The 24,320-nt window shown below is 45.0% G+C and overlaps 1 protein-coding gene across 1 annotated transcript in view; it reads left to right on the top strand.

Moving 5' to 3' along the window:
* The window catches only part of ANO3 (anoctamin 3), a 1,465,374-nt gene that overhangs the window by 1,201,976 nt on the left and 239,078 nt on the right, over positions 1–24,320 (top strand). The window contains exon 18 of the mRNA XM_086959492.1: positions 1,766–1,877. Within this exon, the coding sequence (XP_086815618.1) occupies positions 1,766–1,877 (112 nt within the window). The remainder of the gene's footprint in view (positions 1–1,765; positions 1,878–24,320) is intronic.

The raw sequence follows: 24,320 nt of genomic DNA, 5'->3' as shown, positions 1-24,320 counted from the left end.
CTCCAGAATTCTCTCGCGCAGTTTAGCAGAAGCGCAACCCTGAATGATCTGGCCTCTGATTTCCTCCGTGACATCCTGAAATCCACACGTTAGTGCCAGTTTCTTCAACCGAGAGTGATAGGCGTCCAGCGATTCCTCTGGAAGTTGCCGCGCTTGTCTGAAAATAAACCGTTCATAGTCTTGGTTGGCCATGGGTTCAAAGTGCGCATTGAGTGCGTTTATGAGCGTGTGGTGGGTTTTGGGAGTTGCTTCCGTAAGGGTGCGGGCGATGGAATGAATGTCCTTGCCACCAAGATGGAGGATCATGGCACGCTTCTGCTTTTTATGGACCTTGGTGGCCTCAAAGAATATGAAGAGCCTGTCCACCCATTCTTTCCACTTCGGTGCGAGAGTGGACGGCGCACCTTCCACCACAAACGGCTCAATGGGCGGAATGTTAGCCATCGCTTTGGACGCCCTGGAGGATGTCCGTGGGCAGCCGGGATATGATCCAACGGCAGCCGGAGCGCCGGACGCACCTCGCGCGACCAATCAGACTCCTGTGCGCCGCAGAGAGATGCAGGCCAGCGCTGCTCACCTGAAGAGAGCCAGGGGTCAGAGTATTTCCTCCAGGCAGGCAGAGCGGGGGGGGGTGTGTGGTGGCAAGGCACGAGCACCGCGGACACGTGGTAGTGCCCGCAGCCGCCTCACCCCAAGAGGGACACACACACGCACCCCGAGCGGGGGATCGATCACCACCCTCGTCGCCAATTGTTGTGTCGGATGATCTACGCTCAAGGGGCATCTAACCCTGACTAGGCCTAGCACGTGGTCCTAGAATAAACTCAGCCAGACACTGGGAATAAAGTTGCTTGGTCGGTCGGCGCGTGTCTCTGAACGCCCTCTCACGTGCTCGACCTCTTTTTATTATAGGGCGGTCACATGACCAACTTGTCCGTCCCTCCGGACCTCGGGGGCGGACCCTCGGGAACACAACAAGCATCTCCAGCATCTCCTGTAATACAGAAGTACGTCGGGAAGAAGAAACGTCTGCAAAATCTGCATCATTTGCATTCGCGTAGTTTTGATACGAGGATGACTTTTGCACTACAAAATAGTGCAAAATGCAAAATCACTGTGAACGACAGCTGCTCGCGTGCATTCGCCGCAACATTTTCATATAAATGCCTCTTGATTATACAATATGGCACAATTGCGTAATTGCAATCATTTTGTGTAATACGTATAACGCAACATTCACGTAATTTGGCTTATTGTGTTGTAATTACAATTTCCTTCTGCCCGCTCCCAAGATACCTGTGTAATCCGGAGCAGATTCCCTATTGATATACAGTTAGGTTTTCAACAGTAGTGTGATCCTACCGCGATTGTGTAAACATTTTTGGCTACAGACAACAATTTGTTCCAGTTTTGAGAAGGCGCCTGCAATTACAATGTATTGATGTTTGTAATAAAAAGGTGTGCTCTAGATATTCTTTGTGTATTATAACACATTCATTTGTTTACAGTGATCAGTCAACACCCTCCTTTTAGTATGTTCGGGTGTTTGACCACTTCGGGGTTCTCCGATGCCCATTTAGTCGTTCACTGTCTCCACTATCAAAAACAGTAATTATTCGAAAGTGTTTGCACCCAAAGAGTTAAAGAACAGTGAGTTCCAGGAATCGCTGTGTAGAGTAATGTAATGGCTGTGCAGTGCTTTAGAAAGTGACAACAATGGACGGCTTTGTGATGTTTCTCTTTCTCTCTCTCTCTTGCCTTTCAGAGCATCCAAGAACGGATTCCGAGTGGGAGAACAGTTTTGCCCTGAAAATGTTCTTGTTTCAGTTTGTCAATTTAAACAGTTCAATTTTCTACATTGCCTTTTTTCTAGGAAGGTGAGTTTCCTATTTTGTACTTTTAAGTTGGAAAACAAACTGTGGGCATTGCTTTAACTGATGTCTGAATTCAAATTATTTAAGTTTCGTGCTGGGTTTTTAGGGGCTAGATTTGAATTAATTCCGTATCGAGAAGGGAGATGAAGTTAGCACAGCCAACACACCCCTTTCTCAGAGTATCATGTTCATGCCAGGGCCTGGTTTATTGTTAGCAGTGAAATAATATCTAACACGAATGCACCAACGAGCTAAATGCCAGAAACATATGGTAAACCGTCCACGTGTCACTATGCGAGTTTATGGCTCTGGCGTGGAGATACACATAAAAGAAAACTCCGTCTACGTCTTAAAATGTTGCATAAGAGAAGATAATAAATAATATTGAGCTGAGTGAGATACTAAGAGTTTTGGGCTTTAAAGTACACGCTCCATCTCAGAGGGGTCGTCAAACCGCGAACACCTCTTTTATAGAGTCTCGAGCACAAATCAGCCAAAGTTACCTGTCCTTACATGCGAGTGTCTTATATAAATGATTGTCTCGCAAATTTACTTAGTTTTAAATTTCACCAGCTGTGCAGAGTGCGAAGTTGGCGTAGTTTTATTCATTTTCTTTCAAAAAAATATAAGGGGAGAAACTCGAGGCCATGAACTACAGTGGGTAAAGATTCCCGCAGCAGCTCATGCTGCTAGCAGCTGCTGGCCATCCACACGTCTTGCCCAAAGGACTGAGGCTTTTAGGGACAGGAAATGCTTGGGTCTTCCCCTGTCCTGGAGGCCCGCCCTTTAAATATTCCAGCAGCAGAGAATACACTGTGCACAGACTCACAGAGTTGGCTTTTACTGTGCTGACCAGCAGTGAATCAGGGATAATTATGCCCTGAGTGACAGCCCAGAAAGCTATTACTACTGGAGAATTGTGGCTCAATGATTAGAGCGGCAGACCCTGATGCAGAGGTCTAGCCCGGGACCAGGGTTCAATTCCCCACCTCGGCGGGTCTGTAGTTTGGTGTGCCCTGTTCCCATCATGCACTGGGACAGGAACAGACTAATTTGCATACAGCCAGGTTCTGAAACTGGGATGGTGCAGTGAGCTAAAAAACGGTGTTGGATCTAGCCCTGATCTCTTGACTGGGTGAGAGTATTCTGTTTAATTCAGAGACTCTGTCCCTCACCACCCCTTGTTGTAAATATTTTTGTCCACCCTAAGCGTGGAAGGGTATACTCAGATGTGAGTCCCTTGCTCATTGCACCATCAGGATTCAAGCAAGCCGGGCCGAAGAGGCTGAAATGCCAGAAACCGGTCCCCGGTAGCTTGTTTCCTTCCCAGTGTAAGAATTGGCTTTTGTAGTTTGGTTTGCCCTGTTCCCATCATGCACTGGGACAGGAACAGACTAATTTGCATACAGCCAGGTTCTGAAACTGGGATGGTGCAGTGAGCTAAAAAACGGTGTTGGATCTAGCCCTGATCTCTTGACTGGGTGAGAGTATTCTGTTTAATTCAGAGACTCTGTCCCTCACCACCCCTTGTTGTAAATACAATTCCCCACCTCGGCGGGTCTTGGGCTCAAAAATTCCACGGACCTGATAATTCTCGCCTCGGTGCCTATTCCAATCATGGAGTCCCACCCTGCAACTCTTGCTTAATCTCCACAACGGCCCCCACAACGCTAAGGATGCCTGGCCTCCACCTTGGGGGTGCGCAGGAGTGGACACCTCACAGGGAAAGCCAGGATGGGTTCCACAGCGGTATTCGTACAAGTGCCTAGAGACCCTTGCGGGTGAGTAGTGCGCTATACAAGTATCAATTTACATTTACACATTGAGGCCGAGTCCTTGTATCCGAATATCATCCCCTATTGCAATGGGTCTACCTGTTGCGTTGAATATGAGGCCGGTGATGTATGCAGGCAAAGTTTTTCCCAATCCTAATATAAGTTATACATTTACCTAAGTGTAGTCATCATTTGTCAGATAGTACCTTAATTGTTCCAAGTACAGCCTTGTGTGCCTAATGAAAATCTAAAAATTCCCAGCTGCAGTAAGGAATGCCCAGTTATAGCCTTAGCTGATACCCATTATCAGCCATAAAATGTCATCCACGTTTATCAGAAGATACCTATGCCTGCAACATAGCAGAGATACACAGATGGAATGTTTATCATTTGGAATGGCAGCTAAAATCAGGCTCTAGAGCAGGTTTCTCCAACAAGTAACTCGTAAGCTACTGGTCGCTCACCAGCTACCTGTAAGTAGCTCTCCATTGTGCAGCCCAGCCTACTAGTTTGGAAACTTTTGTTGAATTAATATAAACAAACCAACATTGAATAGCTTGCACTTGAGATGAAACTGTATATATTTATAGAAATCATAAGCTGAATTTTGGAGAAAACTGGATGAATTTTCAAAATATATTTACAGCAGATATTTGATTGAATAGTCATGCAGTGTTGGGAACACTTTTTACTAATGTTAATACCTTTTTTTTTACGTTACTGCTGAAAACCATGCCTGCTGTACTGAGGTGGTAGCTTCTAATAATCTTGCATACAGTTGCCACTAATGTAATCTTGTCTGATGTGGTCACTATAACAACACTTATAATAATTGTAGCTTTGGATAATTTTCACAGAACATAAGTAGCTCTTATTACAGAAAAGGTTGAATACCCCTGCTTTAGAGTTTGTGAATAGGCTGTACAATGAGAAGCATTACTTGATGCTTACCCATATTATTAACAAGCATGAACTAGCCCGGATGTACCATGTTACCACGCGTACTTTTAGCACGCATACCATTACCACGGATTTTTTACAATGCAGGTCATGTTACAACGGATACCATTACAACGCAATACACTACAACGCACATACTATTACAACGCATACCATTACAACGTAAGTATAGGTAAGTATATATATTTTATTTAAAAATATTTTTGTAATATTTAATTTAATAATTCATTATTATATTTAAAATAATTATTTTTTAAATATTTAATTTAATTATTTATTATTTAATCATTAAATATTTATATTAATGAAATTATTTTTAATTGTAAATTTTTAAAATATATATTAAAAATACCCCTGTACCCCAAAACCCATACCCAGCCCTAAAACCTAAAAATACCCCTGTACCCTAAACCCCAAACCCAGCCCTAAAACCTAAAAATACCCCTGTACCCCAAAACCCAAACCCAGCCCTAAAACCTAAAAATACCCCTGTACCCCAAAACCCAAACCCAGCCCTAAAACCTAAAAATACCCCTGTACCCCAAAACCCATACCCAACCCTAAAACCTAAAAATACCCCTGTACCCCAAAACCCAAACCCAGCCCTAAAACCTAAAAATACCCCTGTACTCCAAAACCCAAACCCAGCCCTAAAACCTAAAAATACCCCTGTACCCCAAAACCCATACCCAACCCTAAAACCTAAAAATACCCCTGTACCCCAAAACCCAAACCCAACCCTAAAACCTAAAAATACCCCTGTACCCCAAAACCCAAACCCAGCCCTAAAACCTAAAAATACCCATGTACCCCAAAACCCAAACCCAGCCCTAAAACCTAAAAATACCCCTGTACCCCAAAACCCAAACCCAGCCCTAAAACCTAAAAATACCCCTGTACCCCAAAACCCAAACCCAGCCCTACAACCTAAAAATACCCCTGTACCCCAAAACCCAAACCCAGCCCTAAAACCTAAAAATATCCCTGTACCCCAAAACCCATACCCAGCCCTAAAACCTAAAAATACCCCTGTACTCCAAAACCCATACCCAACCCTAAAACCTAAAAATACCCCTGTACCCCAAAACCCAACCCTAAAACCTAAAAATACCCCTGTACCCCAAAACCCAAACACAGCCCTAAAACCTAAAAATACCCCTGTACCCCAAAACCCAAACCCAGCCCTAAAACCTAAAAATACCCCTGTACCCCAAAACCCAAACCCAGCCCTAAAACCTAAAAATACCCCTGTACCCCAAAACCCAAACCCAGCCCTAAAACCTAAAAATACCCCTGTACCCCAAAACCCAAACCCAACCCTAAAACCTAAAAATACCCCTGTACCCCAAAACCCAAACCCAATACCCCAATACTTACCTTTAAACTTACCTAAATTTACGATGTAATGGTATGCGTTGTAATAGTACCTGCGTTGTAAAAAAATGCGTGGTAAAGGTATCCGTGGTAATGGATCCTGCGTGGTAATGGATCCGTGGTAACGGTACTGCGTGCTAAAAAATCTGTGGTAACAGTTACATACCACTAGCCCTCTTGCATCTCAGAATCATGGACAAAGATGGGCAACTAAACATTGATATATACCAGACAGTAGCGGCTGCTACTGATCAGTAGTAGTGGTGGCCAGGTCGGGCGCAGCGGCGGAAGTGTGCAGGACGGAATGAAAAAAAAAAACACTTACCTGAACCGTCCGCTTCCTCTTCTCCGTCTTCTTCTTCCAGTCTCCGCCGGCTGCAGGAAGAAGCAGGAAAAACCAGCTCCCAGGCTCCCAATAGCCAATCCCAATGCTGCAATGGAGCATTGTGATTGGTCTGAATGCTGAACCACAGCAGTCAGACAGGGACTGGGAGGCTTTGCATGTTCCTCACCAGGCTGTGTAACGCAGCCTGGTGGGAAAGATGCAAAATGCGCAGGACCGTTTGACCAGCTCAAGAGGGCCAACCAAGTAAAGCACTCCTCTCCCTGCTCTGGCGACCCGACCCACCCCGAGAGCCACTCACGTCAATAGGAAAAATAAAATGATAATAGCATAAGTTATTAACATTAAATAGAATGACAATACCATTTGTTATTATTATTTTGTTTTTCTATTGAAGTCAGTGCGGCGTTTGGAAAATAACCTGCCTTTCGGTCAATATTTGAGACAGAGCACCATGTGTATGGAAACATCAGAGTTTGAAAACTGGTTGACCACCTATTGAGTAAACTTGAAAACGGACAATAACCCAATAAGGGGATAGAATGAGCGAGAAAACGATCACACAGAAATAATTGTGAGATCCTGCTACAATCGTATCCCCATCCAATCCATGAAAGATTGTACTATGTGCCCACCTCTTCCACTTTTATGATCGCTTTCCTTTTGGAAGGTCAGTGTTTGTCGATGCACGAATGCAACCAAAGTTATGGAACTAGGACTGAACACTTGTTAGTGATTCCTTAAGCATACCAATTACAATTCAAACAAAGTGATCTAATTGCGCTTTAGACACATATCAATGGATTCAATAGTGATAGACCATGGTGCCAACTTAATACCATACGACAGTGTCTGAATTCCAACAGAGGGTACACGTGATACTCACAGAGGTCTTAACTTCCACATCTCACACCTCTGTTTTCCTGTACCCCATGAACTTGCCTTTTAGCTTTCTCTTGGTGTTTCTACCCTTTCCATCCATTGGACTTGGCATGGCGCACCAATCCCACTACTGAAGGATTTTCTGTGGCCTGGTTGTGTAACTTAATTTTGCCAGTGTAGTCCCGTAAGTGCATTTACAGTGCAAAATGCATACGTGGAGGAAACGCTACTGTGTCAAGTGCAATAAAAGATTACCATACACCTATTTGTGAATCATGTACTATTTATTTCGCTACCAAAATGTGCAAGAAATCCATCTAAAGAAATTGTTATGGTCATGAAACTTATGCTCAGACATTTCCTCCTTCACATGTGCTATGTAACCACATCTCGCTATTCTTTCAAGATACATTTATGAAACTCCAAGTTAGCTTCAACGCTCGGCCGAGTTTCGACTCCATTGGATTTTCTCTGTTTCCCATGACATCTTAGAATGGTTAGTTTAGACACCCTCATTACCATAATGTGTCAGGCTGTTTCCTATTCGCTTTGCACATTAAATCTGGCTCACAACTGAATCCTTGTCCTCTGCCACTCTCTCCCCCTATTCTCAGATAAAGTTATACCAGCTAATGTTGATCTTACTAATCTTTCTTTGCCTCTGTGCCCACTACCTGAAAACATGCCAGGGTTCTCCCTTTGCTGAAAAAGCCTAGTTATCCGGTAGTTTTGAGCAACTATTAGCATATATCTTAGCTACCACTTTCATCAAAGATCTTGGAGAAAGAGGATAACACACAACAGTCTCTGAATCCTGAATCACACTCTTTGCTGAACTCTATTTAGTCCGGTTTTAGACCTTTATACAGTATGAACATTGCAAAGCTTGCTGTGGAGGGCGATATTCAATTCATCCTATTTCAAGGATCTAGATCATGGATCTGCCCTGAACCACTTGATGTATCCGTAGCATTTGACACAGTCTCACTCTTCATCTTGATCAGCCATCCTTCTGAAAATGGCATGTGCAGTTTAGCTTTCCAATCCAATCGCATGCAGTCAGTAATGCTGTTTCCGGAGTTTTCAGGGGGAGGATACAGATTACTCGCGGAGTCCCTCATTGAGTCCAACCCTGTTAATCTGTATGTCACCCCTCTCATCATACTGAATCAAGCTTTTGGGTTTGAGGTGATGTATTTTACAGATGGTACCCAAATTGCGGTTTCAGTTTCAGACAGCATTGCCTCGACACAGTACAATGTTTCCTCATGCATGCAGCCACGGCCCGTGGAGGGAGTTCCTGTGAGGCAGAAAGGCGGATCAGGGGAGGGGCAGGGTGGGGGGTGCTAAAAACCGGAATATGGATAATTGGAGGTAAGTACACAATTTAATAAATAAAACGAATTCCGTAGCGTGCTGTGCATTGAAAAATGCGATGCAGCACGCGCTACGAAATTCGTTTTATTAATTAAATTGTGTACTTACCTCCAATTATCCATATTCCGGTTTTTAGCACCCCCTCCCTGCCCCTTCCCCACTCTGCCTCTCTGCCCCGCCGGTACTCCCTCCACGGGCCGCGGCTGCATGTTGCTGCATGGATGAGAGCCAGCTCTATCAAGCTTATCAGCGATAAAACTAAAGTGCTCCTCTTTGGTGGCTTCGCTTTGGCATGGTCCAATGCCTGTTGGTCCTCTGAGCTGAGCTGCACTCACACTTCTTCAGAGATGGCCAAAAACAAAGGCATTTTCTTGAACATGAGCTCTCCTTTGCCTCCCAGATCAATCTTACGGCTGCTAGCCGTCAATCAATTTCCAACTACCTCAGAAACCTCTATTGACTACTGATTCTGGCACATTTCCTGTTTAAGCCATGTGCGTGGCATTTTGAGGAATTTACAATTCAGGCGCACCTTATCTTAAATGTCAAATAATTCCCTATCGACTCATGTGCACATTGAGATAGGCAAGTGTGAATTTGCTGGTTATGCTTGCCCTTAAAAGATGTAGATTGGGAAGATGTTCATTCATTTCCTTCCTGCCACATAGTGGAACTCTCTTCCTGCAGACTTGTAATCAATTTCTTCACTGATGTTCAGTAAGAGATTAAAAACGTGGCTCCTCCATCTCCCTTAATTCTGCAGCTTAGCATGGCTATCCTTCTTCAGGACTCCCAAGCTGGGTAGTACAGTGCTTTAAAACATATTTGTAACATAAAATCTTGTCAAATATGCCACGTAAATCCTCATATTCAAAGGATTAACATCATCATTTTTGCTGTAGTCTTGTGCCCATTGTGCTTTGGGGAATGAAGGTGTTGCTTCTGTTGTGCAGGTACTATATCATATGAAACAAATAATGGGTCATATGACCCGTTCACCATTGTGCGCCTTAGCTGGGGGACATTCAGTTTTTTCCAGACCTGTCAATGAGCATTAAGAATATCTGGCTGTAGTTTTATACAGGCTCCAATATTAACAATGTATCTGAAAGTAAGAAAATTTGAATTCTGGAAGGAGGAGAATGAATACCTTGAGTCTGGGTTGATTTTATCTTGTCTGTCTATGGATCAAAAGAAACTTTGAGTCCTCCTTGAATGGCTCTCTCCCACCAACATATACGAAAGACAGAGGTTTCTTGGATTTCTGATTTTTACAACTAATTAATCACGAATCTCTCACCTCTCAGTAGTGACATTACTGATCTCTTAAAGAAGGCAAATATTAAAGCAGACAGTGAGGAACCTGCATCTGTTTCTCTCAGGACCATTCTGGAGCTTCATCAAGCCCTAGCAAATGGCTGCTGTTGTGTTTAGGCACATGGGCTTTCATGGGTCTGGGTTACACAGAGCATGGTCTAAAATTCAGGACAGATACAGGATGTTGAACATGCATTTTCTCTCCCTATGCCTGCCATAGACAGTTAATGCCATTCTTCTGAGAAAGAGGACTAGTCAGCCTTATATCCAAATCAATTACATTCATTTTATATCAAGTTATCTATCATTCTAGTATACGTCACCCAAGCTCACCTATCATGGGTGGATTCCAGGGAATGCCCTGTGATTTCCCGTGATGTTACTTGTAAACTAATTCATATGTAAGGAGACTTTGCCCTGAGCAGGATACATTGCAACCTAGTTAATCCGCTATCATTCTTCAGATTCCTCTGCTACTCTAAATGACTATTTTCCCCTGATTTTGTCTTCTTTAGCTGCAGATGAATTTCATATTGTATCTTCTTGACTGGAACACATTATAAATGGTACTTTCCCTACACTATCGGAGAATAGTTTTTATTGCTTTCTTTCTAACTCTATAAATCAGTACAGCTTTATTCAAGAACTATACATCTTTTGGCTTTTCCTCCTTACTGGGGCCTGTAGCAGCTGGTAGGGAATGAGAGTGGAGGGGTGGGGGGCAAAATATATTTTTTTAAAGTACCTGTTCTGCCATCCACGTCTCTCCTCTGCTTCTCAAGTCCCGGAACCAGGAAGCACCCAGGCTCCCCATAGCCAAACACAACGCTGCAATGCAGCGTTGAACTTGGCTCGCCTAAGCCAATCGCAACCCTGCAATGCAGCATTGTGATTAGTCTGAGCACCCTGGATCTGCACTCACATGGTTACTTAGTGCCTGAGCACGTTCCCCACCAGTCTGTGCTATGCAGCCTGGTGGTGAACATGCAAAGTGTGCATGACTGTTTGGCAAGATCAAGATGGCCGGCCAATCAGTCATGGGCACTTGGAGTGTGCAAACCAAACCTCCTGTGCCTCCAGCACGACCCGCCCTAACCCAGCCCGAACCTGCAAAAAATAAAATGATAATAACTATGTTAATATTGTAGGAAGGTGCCCCTTTTTGCATGGTTGCCCCCCACTTTTTGCCTAAGTATTGATGTACTTTGACTGAGTGCACCCTGGGTTCCTGCCAACCAGGTACCCAGGGCATATGTTCTTTCTCCATACTGTACTGTTGCAAAACCCAATTTGCAACTCTCTGGCCACCTGTAAGTCCCTCGTAAAAGGTACCACAGGTACCAAGGGCTCTGTGACTAGAGATGGCCTCTAAGGCTGCAGCACTTATTGTGCCACCCTTAGAGGCCCTGTACCTTCACACCCACACACTTCCATTGCAGGTGAAGTATTTTGGTGCATAACAAAGTGAAGAGTCGACTTGGCACACACCCCTGTGTGCCATGCCCACAACCCACTGCCCTGGCATAGGTAAGCCACCCCTCTAGCGGGGGGCACTATACCAGTGGTGAGGGTACAGGTACATGAGCCCTGTAACCCTACAGTGTCTAAGTCAATTCTTAGACATTATAACTGCAGTAATGTCATATCGAGTATATGGTATGGGAGGTTTAATTTTGAACTCCATGGCACCATAATGGCTTTACTAAAAACGGAGAAGTATGGTATCAAACTTCTCTCAGCACATTAAACCCATGCTGATGCCAGTTTGGGATTTAATGAAAAATGCACCCAGAGGGCATCTTAGAGATGCCCTCTGAAAAACGAACTAACTCTAGAGGCCAGCAGCCACCACCAGACATGTTTCTAGAGCCCTTGGTCAAGAGCCTGCCGCTCTCAGGATCATGAAACAAAAGACATCCTGGGACAAGATGCCAAGCCTCCTCCCCCAGGGTGGGCTGGGTCCACAAAAGGGAAGCTTCAAAGTCCTGCCACCTTTGTGAGCTAACACAGCCATTTGCTGCTCCCTTAGCTCTCTTAGGAGCCGCCCCTGAATGGGGCCTTCTTATGGATACACCTGACACTTTGCGTGTACAACTTTAGGTGCATAGTTGCACCCTGTAGCCTGGGCGGAATCACAATTTCTTCGGGCAAGAAAAAATAAAAGACCTTCACTGTGTCCTGGTCTTCCACAATGTGGCTGTGTATATACATTTATTTCTCCATGGAGATGTCAAAGGATATGGGTGTGACCGCCTGTTAGGAATGGTCATTGTTTTGAATTGTGATCCCAAGATTAATTTGTGTTGGCATTAGAACTATATGCACTCTACCCCTTCTAAAAAGAGGTAGAGTGTGAGTGTTCTTCCCTTCAAACATGATAAAATTAGCATATACCTAATCTGTATATTTTATTTACTTATAAGGCTCTAGTATATTGTACTACATATTCCAAAGGCCTTTACATTAACCCCTTCTGTGCTAATGACGAGCCCAGGCTCGTCATACAGCACGGTGCTCGTGTGCTGGTGACGAGCCTGGGCTCGTCATGAGCTGTGGAACGCTCACACGCAGGGATAATTCCCCCACTGTGCTGAGCGTTCCATTGCGCGGGTGGGCTCATGACGAGCCCAGACTCGACATCAGCACACGAGCACCGTGCTGCATGACGAGCCTGGGCTCGTCCTCAGCACCGTGGTGCCATGTGCGGCCCCCCTCCCCCCCACGCTGCGGGCGAATTAGCCCCGCGGCGAAGGGGTTAAATGCTATTAGTGGTCTGTAGCACTCATTGTGCCACAAACTAAAGAAGCACCCTAAAACATTGCTCAGGCCTGTCATTGCAGCCTGCAAGGCAGTTTTAAAGAACCATTTTGACTTGGCAAGGTAACTGTTTTGCCAAGCCTAAACCTTAATATATAAAAATCACTCCTAATATGGACCCTAAGTGCTCACAGGGTGTATGATATATATAGCTGTATATTTTCAAGAGACAAGGAAGGGAACCCAAGTAATCTGGAAGAGACCTGGGGTGCAAGTAATTATACAGGAATGATGGTCCCTCAGAACATAAGTTATAGACAGTAATGAACACAGAGATACAACGATATCTAAGTTATAGGAATTCTGATGGGAATTGTAATTTTATTTACATAAAAAATAAAGACACCATGATAAGTGGGACACTATTCAGTGGGAGCAGGACCCTCCAAACTCAGGTATAGCATGTCCTTTTAAATTGTAGCAAGGCTGGCCACTCATAGATAACACTGGCATTCCTTATGACATTTAATAGGTGCTACATTCAGTCTAGGAACAGCTCGCAAAATACTTCTTCCACTCATCTTAATTGTAATTTATGATCCATTTTATTGGTAAAGATGGATTTAAAAATTATTATTTTGGAAATGCCACTTCTAGAAAGTTATATATTTGTAAGAGACAAGGAAAGGAACCAGGGCCGGACTGGAGCTTGCTTCAATGCAGTTGGCTAGGGCGCTTCTTTTGATCTTTTTCAGGAGTTGGTGGTATTGGTTGAGGGCGGTTTTGAATGTTGTTTGGCCTATGGGCTCCATGCTGGTGCTCCATTTTCATTCGAGTCGTTTGCAGGTGCACTTATTAGTTCAGTCATGTCCTATTGGCTTGCTAGGATGACCTTTTGAGCTTGGTAGGTTTGATGGGGCGACTCTGTTGGAGCAGTCTGTGACCAAGGCTGAGAAGTTTTTGACCACCTTTTCTAGGTTGATTGTGGTGTGAGAATGGGAAGTGTTGAGGGCATTGGTCTATTGACTCTCTGAGATCTTGTTCCATCTACGGTGGGACATGCTGGATGGCATGCATGAGTTGCCGGGGGGTCCCGAGACGGTGAAGTGGATGATGGCAAGGTTGGTTTAGGTGAGCTTGGTGACATGGCGGTACTTGATTCTGTCACTGGCAATAAAGAGCAGCACTACAAAGGCACAGATCCAAAAGGCCTTGATGGCATGAGACAACCACATCCCCACAGATGATGAGACAAAAGGATTGGATACTGAAGAGAAATTGGATTAAGACTAACCACAGGGACTTGAACTGCGACTTGTTGAGGAGGGGGGACATCCTCCCAGGATTGGAAATCCTTCCACATGCAGGGAGCCGTGTGTCTTCAAGGAGCCTGTGCCTAGAGGAGCCGGAGGACAGGAGGGATGAGAGAAACCTCAAGTTGGAGCTTGCGAAATTGGAGAAGGAGCAAGATTTTGCGGGAAAAGACTGGCCAAGGAAGAGGGAAGTATGGCCCACATGCTCAGAATCAAAGAGCTGGATATGTGGGCTAAACAGATTGATTCCAGCAGTAATGGTAGCAGCATACTGGCAGTGTCCACTGGAGAAGGAACGGTCTGCATACCCAAGCATTTGGTTCCCAGTTATGTGGTGGGGGATGACATCAACAAGTGGTTTCATGCATATGAAGTGGCTCTAAGGGTGCACAAGGTTCCTGAGGAGTATTGGAGGGGGGCGTTGCTTGGGTCGGTAATTTCCCACAGTGAGGAGGGACACACTTCTGACACTGGAGGTAGATGATCAGACACAGTACACTCCCATGAAGGCTACACTTGTCAATAAATCCTAGTTGACCCCTGAGAAATGCACGCAAAATATCAAAGGCAGCTATAAACCTCATAGCCAAACTTGGGTGGATTTTCTAGAATATACCAATAAGGCACTGAAGGGCTTAGTGAGGGGCAGCAAGGTAGAAGATTGGGCTGAACATCCTAATTCTAAGGGAGCACATGCTTTATAGATCTGTACCAAAACCTGGTTGACAGCAAGCTGACTGACCCCAGGAAGCTTGCTGAGGAGGCGGACATCTGGATCAGCACTAGAGTGTCCAAAAGGGTACCTGGGGGTGACTCCAAGAAGGGTGGCTCAGGTTCCCCCCAGCAGACGGAGAGGGAGTTCAAGGGAGAACCAGACAAACCTCAGGTTAAGGGAGAAAGAAAGGGTTCCATTGTCCCTTCTGAGAAGGAGGGAGGTTCTGATGGGTGTGTCCCAGGAAGCCCCATTTCCAACGCCGTTGCTTTGATTTTTCTCAACTAAGACACAAGCAGGGGGACTCTGTCTGTCCAAAGAAACCACCCCACTGTTGGGAACTCCACAGGAGTAGCCAGTGTGGCCTTAGGTGTACGAAGTCCCCAGTGGCTGATCATAGACCATGCCCTGATCTCGCTCAGCTGAGAGATAGACTCAGAGGGTAAGCTGGTGAACCCTGAGGGTGGGAGTCATCACGTCCACCATGTCAAAGTAGATGGGGTCCCAGTCATTTCTCTGAATGATACCAGGGCTAGCCAGACCATGTCTATTGGAAATGTTAGATTCCTCAGAACAGTACACTGGCCAGATGTGTAGGGGACTCAGGCCCACGTGCAGGACTTTTTCCACCCTATGGTCCTGGTATCCCTAGAATGGGGTGGGGTGGTGACTCAGAGGAGGGTCCTCATTATTCCCCAGATACCCATTGATTGCTCTGCATGCTAACCATGAAGAGAATCCTCGACGTCGCGGAAGCACAGACTAAGTTACTTCTACTCAGTGGGTAAGCCTGGCCCCTATAGCTGGCCCAAGCTTCAATGCAGTCGGCCTGAACTTTTGATTTTGTCCCGGTCTAGCGCGCCCAGATATCCTTTATTAGCGCTATGTGTTATTTGGCGCTATTTTCACTTGCATCTTTATGATTCAATATCTCCGGTTCTACTTATTGGATTTTTGTCCATTTAGTCTTGTCTAAATTAATCTCTATTGTGTTAACCAGGTGTGGCATCTTTTGTGTGATGTTTTCACTGTTTTACTATTTGAAGTGTTACACAAGTACTTTATACATTGCCTCTAAAGTTAAGCCTATCTGCTCTAAGCCAAACTACCAGGGGGAAGAGCACAGGTTAATTTAGAGTGTGTTTGTGACTTACACTGACTAGGACTGTGGTTCCTGCTTAGACAGGGTGCACATCACTGCAAACCAGAAACCCAATTTCTAACAGTCTGTGTCCCTGAAGCTGCTACCAATGAACAAGATGCAAGTGTTGTGGTTGGAGAACTCTGAATATTGCCCTTTGCTGTATCTCATGAAAGCCAACTTGTAGTTAGGAAAAGTTAGGCTATCAGGATATACAGGGCACACCTCAGCTCCCTTTGTGTGTGACTGTCTCGAGGGAATGCATACAAAAGCCCAGCTTTTATCCAGTCCAGACGTGTATTCCAGGGACAGGCAGAGACACAGAATGGTTAAGGTAAGAAAATGTAAACTTTCTTACAGCGGCATTTTCAGACCCGCAACTTAAAAACCAACTTCACTAAAATATGTGTATGAAATTGTGAGTCCAGAGACACTAAACTTACTCTTTCTATATTTTCCCAATTGAAAGTTACACTTGTAAAGTGTTACAATGCAGCTCAAATGCAAACCTATGGGAGAGATAGGCCTTGCTGTATTGAAAAATGAATTTAGTAGTTTATCACTACTAGGACATGTAAAACTAAACAGCACATGTCCTAACTTTTAAATACACTGTACCCAGCCCATGGGGCTACCTAGGGCCTACCTTAGGGGTGTCTTACATGTAATAAAAGAGAAGGTTTGGAACTGTCAAGTAGGTGAACTAGTGCAAACAGAATGATGGCATGCACTCCGTGTTCTTCGTTTTGATCTTTTTCAACAGCTGCTGAAAGGAAAAGATTTAGCGTTATGGCTTGACCAGTGCTCTGTCCTAGTAGGACTGCTGAAATTCACTGTGTAGGTGGTCACCCTCCAGATTCAAGGTACTATAGCAATGCGAGTATTCCATTTTAGGAGACTGACATTCATAAACCAATTTTAAGCTATTTAATCCATTATAATCCATATTTTCTTTCAAAAGTTCTTCACTGCTACAGAATAAGGCCTGGATTGGCATTTCTTCTGCATTATTAGTGTGAAATTACACTATCTTTGCAATAACATAAAGTAACTTTTGGAATAAAATATGGATTATAAGGGATTAAATGGGTTGGAAATGGCCCTTTTTGCAGGGTTATCCCCAAACCTTTTGCTTCTTCCTCCCTTGTTTTTCTTGACCTGTAGTTGTTGGCAATAGGACTTTAGGCACTTTACCACTGCTGATCAGTGCTAAAGTACATATGCTCTCTGTGTAAATTGTTATTGTGATTGGTTATCCATGATTGGCATATTTGTATCGCCAACAAGTCCCTAGTAAAGTGCACTGACTGTACCAGGGTTGGTGATTCAAATGCTACTAGTGGGCCTGCAGCACTGATTTTGCAACCCACACGAGTAGCCCTAAAATGGTGTCTCGGGCCTGCCACTGCAGTGCCTGTGTGTAGTCTCTGGACTGCCATGTCAACCTAGCCAATGTCCCCACTAACCAGGCCTATCCCTTCCCTTTATGTACAAATTGGACACCCTATGGAAGGCCCAAGGTACTTCCCTGGGCAGGGTGCAGTGTATGTGAAATGTCGAGCATGTACTAGTGCAGGTGACAAGCTCTGGTAGTGAATTACAGCCATTTTAGTTTTTCACTATTGTAAGGCTATCTTTGCCATAGGCTATAATGGGGAATGCTGTGAACAGTGGTTACCTGCATACCCTCCCATAGGAGCAAGATAGGACATAAAAGTTTGGTATCCCTGAACTCAGAATTTAATAGCATATCTTTAAGGAAAGGTGTTTTTTAAATCCTGTGTTTGAGAACAGCACTTTTTAGAAAGTGGCTGTTCTCTTGTCTGACCTTTCTGTGTGCTATGGTTGTTTGTGAATTGACTGTCTGGTTTGAGTGACAGGGCTGGGGATTCCAGGAGACAGAATGAGTCCACCCAGTGGTGAATAGAGAGTTCTGCATCTAGATGGGAGGGAGGAGTTGCACCTGGGACCTGAATAGGACTGTGGCTGCCCCCCACAGTGCTGGTTCCACCCCCTGTGGTGCACCTGATGTCTCTGCCCTGCACTGTGAAAGGAGAGAAGGAATCATGTCAACAAAGTGCTCCAGGGCTGTGCTTTCCCTTCACAATGCTGGCTCCACCTCCTGCTGGGCGGCTGACGACCCTGCCCCTCTCTCTGAAAGGAAAGGAGAGGCCAGGAAAGCAAAGTGCTCAAGGAACACCCAGAACTGGTTCAGACTCGGCTCAGGATCCTCCTGCACAAAGGGAACAAAGACTTTTAGGGGTATAAGTATAGGACCCCAGACTACAGAAAATTAGATCATCCTGTAATCAAAGAGGAACCTCTGCCAAGGAGAAAGCTGGAAGACTGAAAATGGAAGACTGTCCTGCTGTTGATTTGCTGTACTGACTTGCAGTTAGTTTGCTGCCAAGGAGAGGGGAAGGACTTTGCTTTGTGCTGTGTCCCCTTGCTTGAAGGAATCTCCAAGGGCCTGAAGAAGAGCTGGCTCCCTGTTAAGAAGTCCCAGGAACAAAAGAAGTTCACCCCCAGCTTCCCTGAACTCTGCTGGGAGAGTTGTGTCCTTCCTAGAGTGCTTGGCCCAGTTGTGGTGCCTCTGGAAGTTGTACCTGTGTTGGGAAGCTGGAAACCAAGTTTCTCAAGACTTGTGCGAGGAAATTCCTGCTGCTAAGAAGGCCGAGATCGTCGCAGCGCCTGTTGCCGCTGCCAGAGTCGTCGCATCCTTCCTGTGCGGGACGCACCAGTCCGGTGCGGGAAGGTTACCATTGCTGCGAGTATCGTCGCAGAGCCTGCCGTCACTGGGTGAGATCGTCGCACTGCTTGCTTGCGAACCGCATCACGTCGCTGCGAGAGTCGTCGCAGAGCCATCGCATTGAGGGGCCGCAAGAGTAGAAGATCACCGCTGAGCCCCGCATCGTCGCCGCACCAGAGATCGTCACCGCCCCGAAGATCGTCGCATCGTACCTTTGGCGAGCCGCTTCCACCGAAACCTATGCACCGGAATCCACGCAAGGTTTCGCATCCCTCCCCATACAGACCGAAGTCACCGCAAAAAACCTGCTACGTCCAGCGGGTTGTCGCATCGCCTTCTCAGTAGTGACGCATTGCTTGCTTTTCAATGCTGCAGCTTTTCCTTAGAACTTTTGTCACATCTAAAGGTACTGTTGGCTAAAACGTGTCGCAACTGTGGATTATTTTAACACAACCTTAAGAACTCTTTTGAAACCATATTCTTGAACTCTGTATGTTGGATATTTGTCGTTTTGGTCTTGTGTAGTTTAGATTAAATACCTTTATTTTTCTAAACTGTTGTGGAGTCAGTTTGTGGTGTTTTCACTGTGTTACTGTGAGTGTTGATACAAATACTTAGCACATTGCCTTTGATAAGCCTGACTGCTCGTGCCAAGCTACCAAGGTGGTGAGCAGGGGCTATCTAAAGAGTGCATCCTTCTTACCCTGACTAGAAGCAAGGGTCCTTATTTGGACAGTGGTACCTACCTCTGCCAACTAGAGACCCCCAGCTCTAACAAAATGGTTTAAAATTGGTGTATGAAGGCCAGTCTCCTGAATTGGAATACTTGCTTAGCTGTAGCGGCTTGAATCTGGAGGGTGACCACCTACCAGTTTAAACAGTGAAGTAGGTCAACTTGCCATGTCGACATGGCAGTTTAAAACTGCACACACAGGCTCTGCACTGGCAGGCCTAAGACAGGTTTGAAGGGCAACTCATGGGGTTGGCACAATCAGTGCTGCGGGCCCACTAGTGGCATTTACAGGCCCTAGGCACATGTAGTGCACTGTACTTGGGATTTATCAGTAAATAGGTTTGATTAAAAACTTTATTCAGCAACTTAAAAAACTGCTATAAGAGTACATAAAACATTTGATAAAAACTGTGAACCAAAAAAATGCTAAAATACATGGATCCAGATAGCACACATGATCAGTAGCCCTTCACTGACATGTTTGTATTTTGTTTCTAATACACAATACTTTTCCTCAAGTTAATCGCCCTCTGAGTAAAAAAAGCAACATTAAAGCGCACAAAATAGCCATTTAGGGCAAGCAAGAAATGCAAGGCATCATTATGGTTTCTAATATTCTGAGAAATTAGAATAGGTTTACGATAGTAGCACCTGAATAAAAGTTACAAAACGATTTAAAGAGCAACGAGCTCTGTGTACTGGGTAGACTTGGTTAGACATACTTTCATAGTGGGGAGGGCAACCAAATGATGCACAGTACCAAACCGAAACCTAGTCAAAACGTATCATTGTTGGTTATTGGTAACACAAGATTAATATGTTTGGTAATCCTCCTCCATGGAAAGAGACATGTCAAATGCAACAGTCGATTTCATAGATTCAGAAAATATTCGGCATTCGGACCTGTGCTTAAAAAAGTATCTTGGAGAATGATAGAACCTTAAGGGGGTCTGCCAACACTGAAAGTTGTAATAGGTTAGTATAGGAAAAATTTACATCAGCCAGGGAATACGAGAAAAGTTATGCAAAGTCAGGTGAAACTGGTTCCATCTTTTGACAAGCAAAAGAAGCAAGGGTCTAACCAAAAGCAGATCCTCCAAATATTGTAGCCAACTTCTTGGTGGGGAAAAAGGAGTAGAAACAGGGGCCGGCAAACCAAGTAGGCACATTAGAAAGCAATTTTCTTCAAGTTTCAGGTGCTTACTGGAGGTACACATCATCACACATGCCTCACTATTACTTTCCACCTGGTTATGTTTAAAAATGTTTGAAAAGTGTACCACCCATGCTTCACAAGAAACAGAGGAGTTGACCTCAGGGATAACATCATTTTTTAAAAAGGAGTGTGGACCATGTTCCAAAATAGCTTGATATCCTTAGTTTCAGCTGCTAAGATCAGCTTTGACCCTACCTCTTCCTGTAGGGCCTTCTTCCTTATAGTACTGGCTTGTTTGCACTCCAGTCGAGGGGGAGCTTTGTTGAGATATTTTCAATTCTTTTTTTAAACCTTTTATTAAACAAAGCTCATCTTACAATGCAGTGCAAAAGAGTGACATTGTGAGCAAGAGAATTGTGCATGGTGAGGAATATGACATCTATCAGAGGTAGAAAACACTTGACAGTGAACAGTGAGCCCTCCTCTGGCGCTTGTACAGCCTCAAGGTACATCTGGCCCCTCACCAATATAATCTAACGGTCCCCCCACCTAGTTCCTTTGCTTCATTGCTCCACCAGTAAAGTGCGCCATACTCTTGCCAGGCTCCCTACACTTTTCCCCACTTTCTAGGGCATCCCGTGCCTCGATAGACCACTTCCTTAGCCTGTTGGCACCAATGTAGATCTTCCTTCCATTCAGCAACACTCAGAGGGGGACTTGCCCCCCTTTCCACTCCAGCTGCCATAGTTAGCCAGATCTTGGTGCAGAGAGGTAAGGCTGTTCCTCCCTGTATCATCAGTAAAAGCCACTTGGCATGGAGGGGCACCCTGCACATCGCGGCTATCACCTCCTGCCAGAAGCCCTGTATCACAGGGTATTCCCATAAAAAATATGGAAAAGGGTGCCCTCCTGGGAGCAACCCCTGACACACTGCGATGTCTCAGTCATTCCAATTCTGTGTTGGAGAATGCATGAGTAGTACAACCTGTGAAGAATCTTGAGCTGCACTAATCTGAATCTGGCTCAGATAGCTAATACACGTGGGCCCTGCAAGGCTTCGTTCCAGTCCTCATCGTATTTTTCCTTTATAGTTGTCTGTCCAAGTACATCTCAATGAAGCCAACAGGTCGGGGGAGTTATTTATTTGTTTCCGTTAGATCACGGATATCCCATCCTCTGGGATGGGTGCCATGAGCAATTGATCCTCTAGTGGGGAGGAGTCCTGCATTTCTGTCCCCTCCTGCATGTGATCTTGTAATGCGTTGCCCAGTTGTAAGTACCGAAATCGCTCAGTATCAGGCAGATCGTATTCTTGACGAAGTGCATCAAAACCTATAAGTGATTTTCCTTTCCACACGTTTCCCAAGTATTCAATCCCTATCATCGCCCACCATGAGAAACCCTTCAGGATGGCAACTTCACTGAGCTGGACCCTGTCCCACAAAGGGGTCAGGGCTGTAATTCTGCCCCTCTAGCCCAGGTAGCCTTCTGCCTCTCTCCAGTTCCTAACCCCTGTCCCTATGCGTGTTGGCAATTCTTTTTCCGTCAGACAGCGGTAGAGGATGGTTTTGTGACAACCATTTCTCATTGCGTGTCTGTCGACCCAATAGGCCAGTTCCCTGTCTGTCTGACAACAACCAGTCATTGATCACTAATAGCTGTGAGGCCCAATAGTTTTTCCTAAAGCCTGGGATTGCAAGACACCCGTCATAGACTCTCTTTTTCATTTCCCTAAGGCGATACGTGCTGCTCCTCCAATCCAAAGGAGTGTACTGAGTTTGTGGTCTATCCTGCTAAAGTACTCCTGTGGGATTGGGTAAGGTGTGTTTTGGAGCACGTATAGGAGCCGATGGAGAGTCATCATTATATAGAGCGTTGGTCCTGAGTTAAAAATACACCGAGATATCTGAATCCCTCCATCACCACCGGTGCGAATGGGGATAACTACTGATTTGGCCAATTAATACAGTAGCCCGAATAGCCACAGAGTCGTATCCTTCCTATGGAGAAGTATGGCCTGGAGACATACAGTAAGTTATCGCCAGCATATAGGGAGATTTGATCCTCCCAGCCGCCGTCTGTTTTTATTCCTCATATCAGTGGATCCTGTCGGACCCAAGACCCAGTGGCTCTAAGGCAAGTGCAAAAATCAATGGTGATAGGGGATATCCCTGCCTGGTTCTCCTTTGTAATATAAATTATATATATAATAAAGGCTGAAAGAGTGGTTTGTTTGTAATATGTGTCAACTGCGTTTTGGCCCCAAGGACAATAAGGAGGTCTCATCAGGACTGAAAAATTCAGAGCTGGGGGTTTCGTAACTAGCCTTTCTTAGTTGGTGGAGTGATTTGCCTGGTTAATTCCGATAACTAATGCGACTCCTTCATGCTAACCTCTATTTAAGCCTTTATTATTGTACTGGAGGACTGTTAATTCATCAAGCATACTTTCCTGTGGTCGTTTTGTTGAAACTGAAACCTTTTTTATATGTCACCAACTGTCACTTCCCCTTTTTAGGTTCTAAGTTCACTTGGGATACTGAGCACACTGTCTGTTTGATTTTATTAGGAAAGAGTAAAGGCTTACTAAAATACTTCTGGAAATCAATGCTGTGTATGATTTTGATTCATTCTCTGATATTCCATTCCCCCGAATATATGCCATTGAGCGTTTCGATTACTAAAATAATATACACATAGTCCACAGGAACCAGTGTTCCCTGTTATATATAGATACCCTGGTTCTGTGTGAGTAGGGTCACCCATGTCCTTGATACACACCTTCGCAATATAAAGGCTCAGGATGTTTCCCCATTGACTCTCACACAAGCCATAGGAGCCTGGTTGAGCAGTCTTTGCCATTTAAAGAACTTCAGGCTGAAACCGAGTCTGGTTAAGGTGGCAAAAATATATGGCTATTCTATATTATAAAATGACATTTTGGCATCTATCGCTTCAATACAGACTGTTCTGCTTGAATAAATGCTGTTGCATGCAGTCTGACATAGCGTTGTCTCTAGTTAAGGTGTGTACTCCTTTGCAGCATAAAGCCTGACTGGTGTACATGGACTACATGTGCATTAAACCCACTGAGTCGAGTCAGCAGAACCTTGGCTAAGACCTTTGCCCCTACATTCAATAATGAGATGGGCCTACAAGAGCTACAGATCTCTGAAGACTTCCCCTGTTTGTGTATTACCACTAATTTGCAGTAGTTCTCCGGCAGGCAACTGACCACCCTTGCTGCCTTGAACATGTCTAGCATGGGCTTGGCTAACTTATCAGTCCCACTCTTGAATAATTCTACGGTCAGACCATTAAGCCCTGCTTCCGTTCCAGACTGCAAGGCCCAGAGGGCCGCTGCAAGTTCATCTTCTGTTTAGTCTGCTTCCGAAGCCTCCACCGCTTTACTTGTGACTGAAGGGGTAGAGCTCATAAGAGCTCTTCACAGTCGGCGCCAGTTCTGGCACTCGTAGGTGTATGTAGGTCCTCATAATAGGACGCAAATGTGTAAGCTATCACCACATTGTTGGTTTGTAGTATTCCCTCCCTGTCAAGGACACCCATTCCCAGAAGTGATCCCTGTGCCTCTTCTCTAGCCAGGCCAATAGCTTGATTGCCTTATTTCCCACATAATACCGGTGGCGCTGTGTGGCTAGTGCATGTGAGCGAGCTGTGTTTTCAGCTAGGACCAGCAGATCATGTTGATGCAGGAGAAGAGTATGGCACAAGTCTGACCCACCCTCTGCCACAGCCCTAGCCTCTAGGGTCAGGCTTTCATTTTCTCTGGCCTCACACTCCACCACAGTATGCTTCCTTTTTACCTCCAATCATTACTTGGGCTTGCACTAGGATATC

Source organism: Lissotriton vulgaris, chromosome 2_2, assembly GCF_964263255.1.
Source record: "Lissotriton vulgaris chromosome 2_2, aLisVul1.2, whole genome shotgun sequence".
NCBI classification, from domain to species: domain Eukaryota; kingdom Metazoa; phylum Chordata; class Amphibia; order Caudata; family Salamandridae; genus Lissotriton; species Lissotriton vulgaris.
The sequence above is the reverse complement of the archived record's forward strand: the minus strand, read 5'-3'. Positions and strand labels throughout refer to the sequence as shown.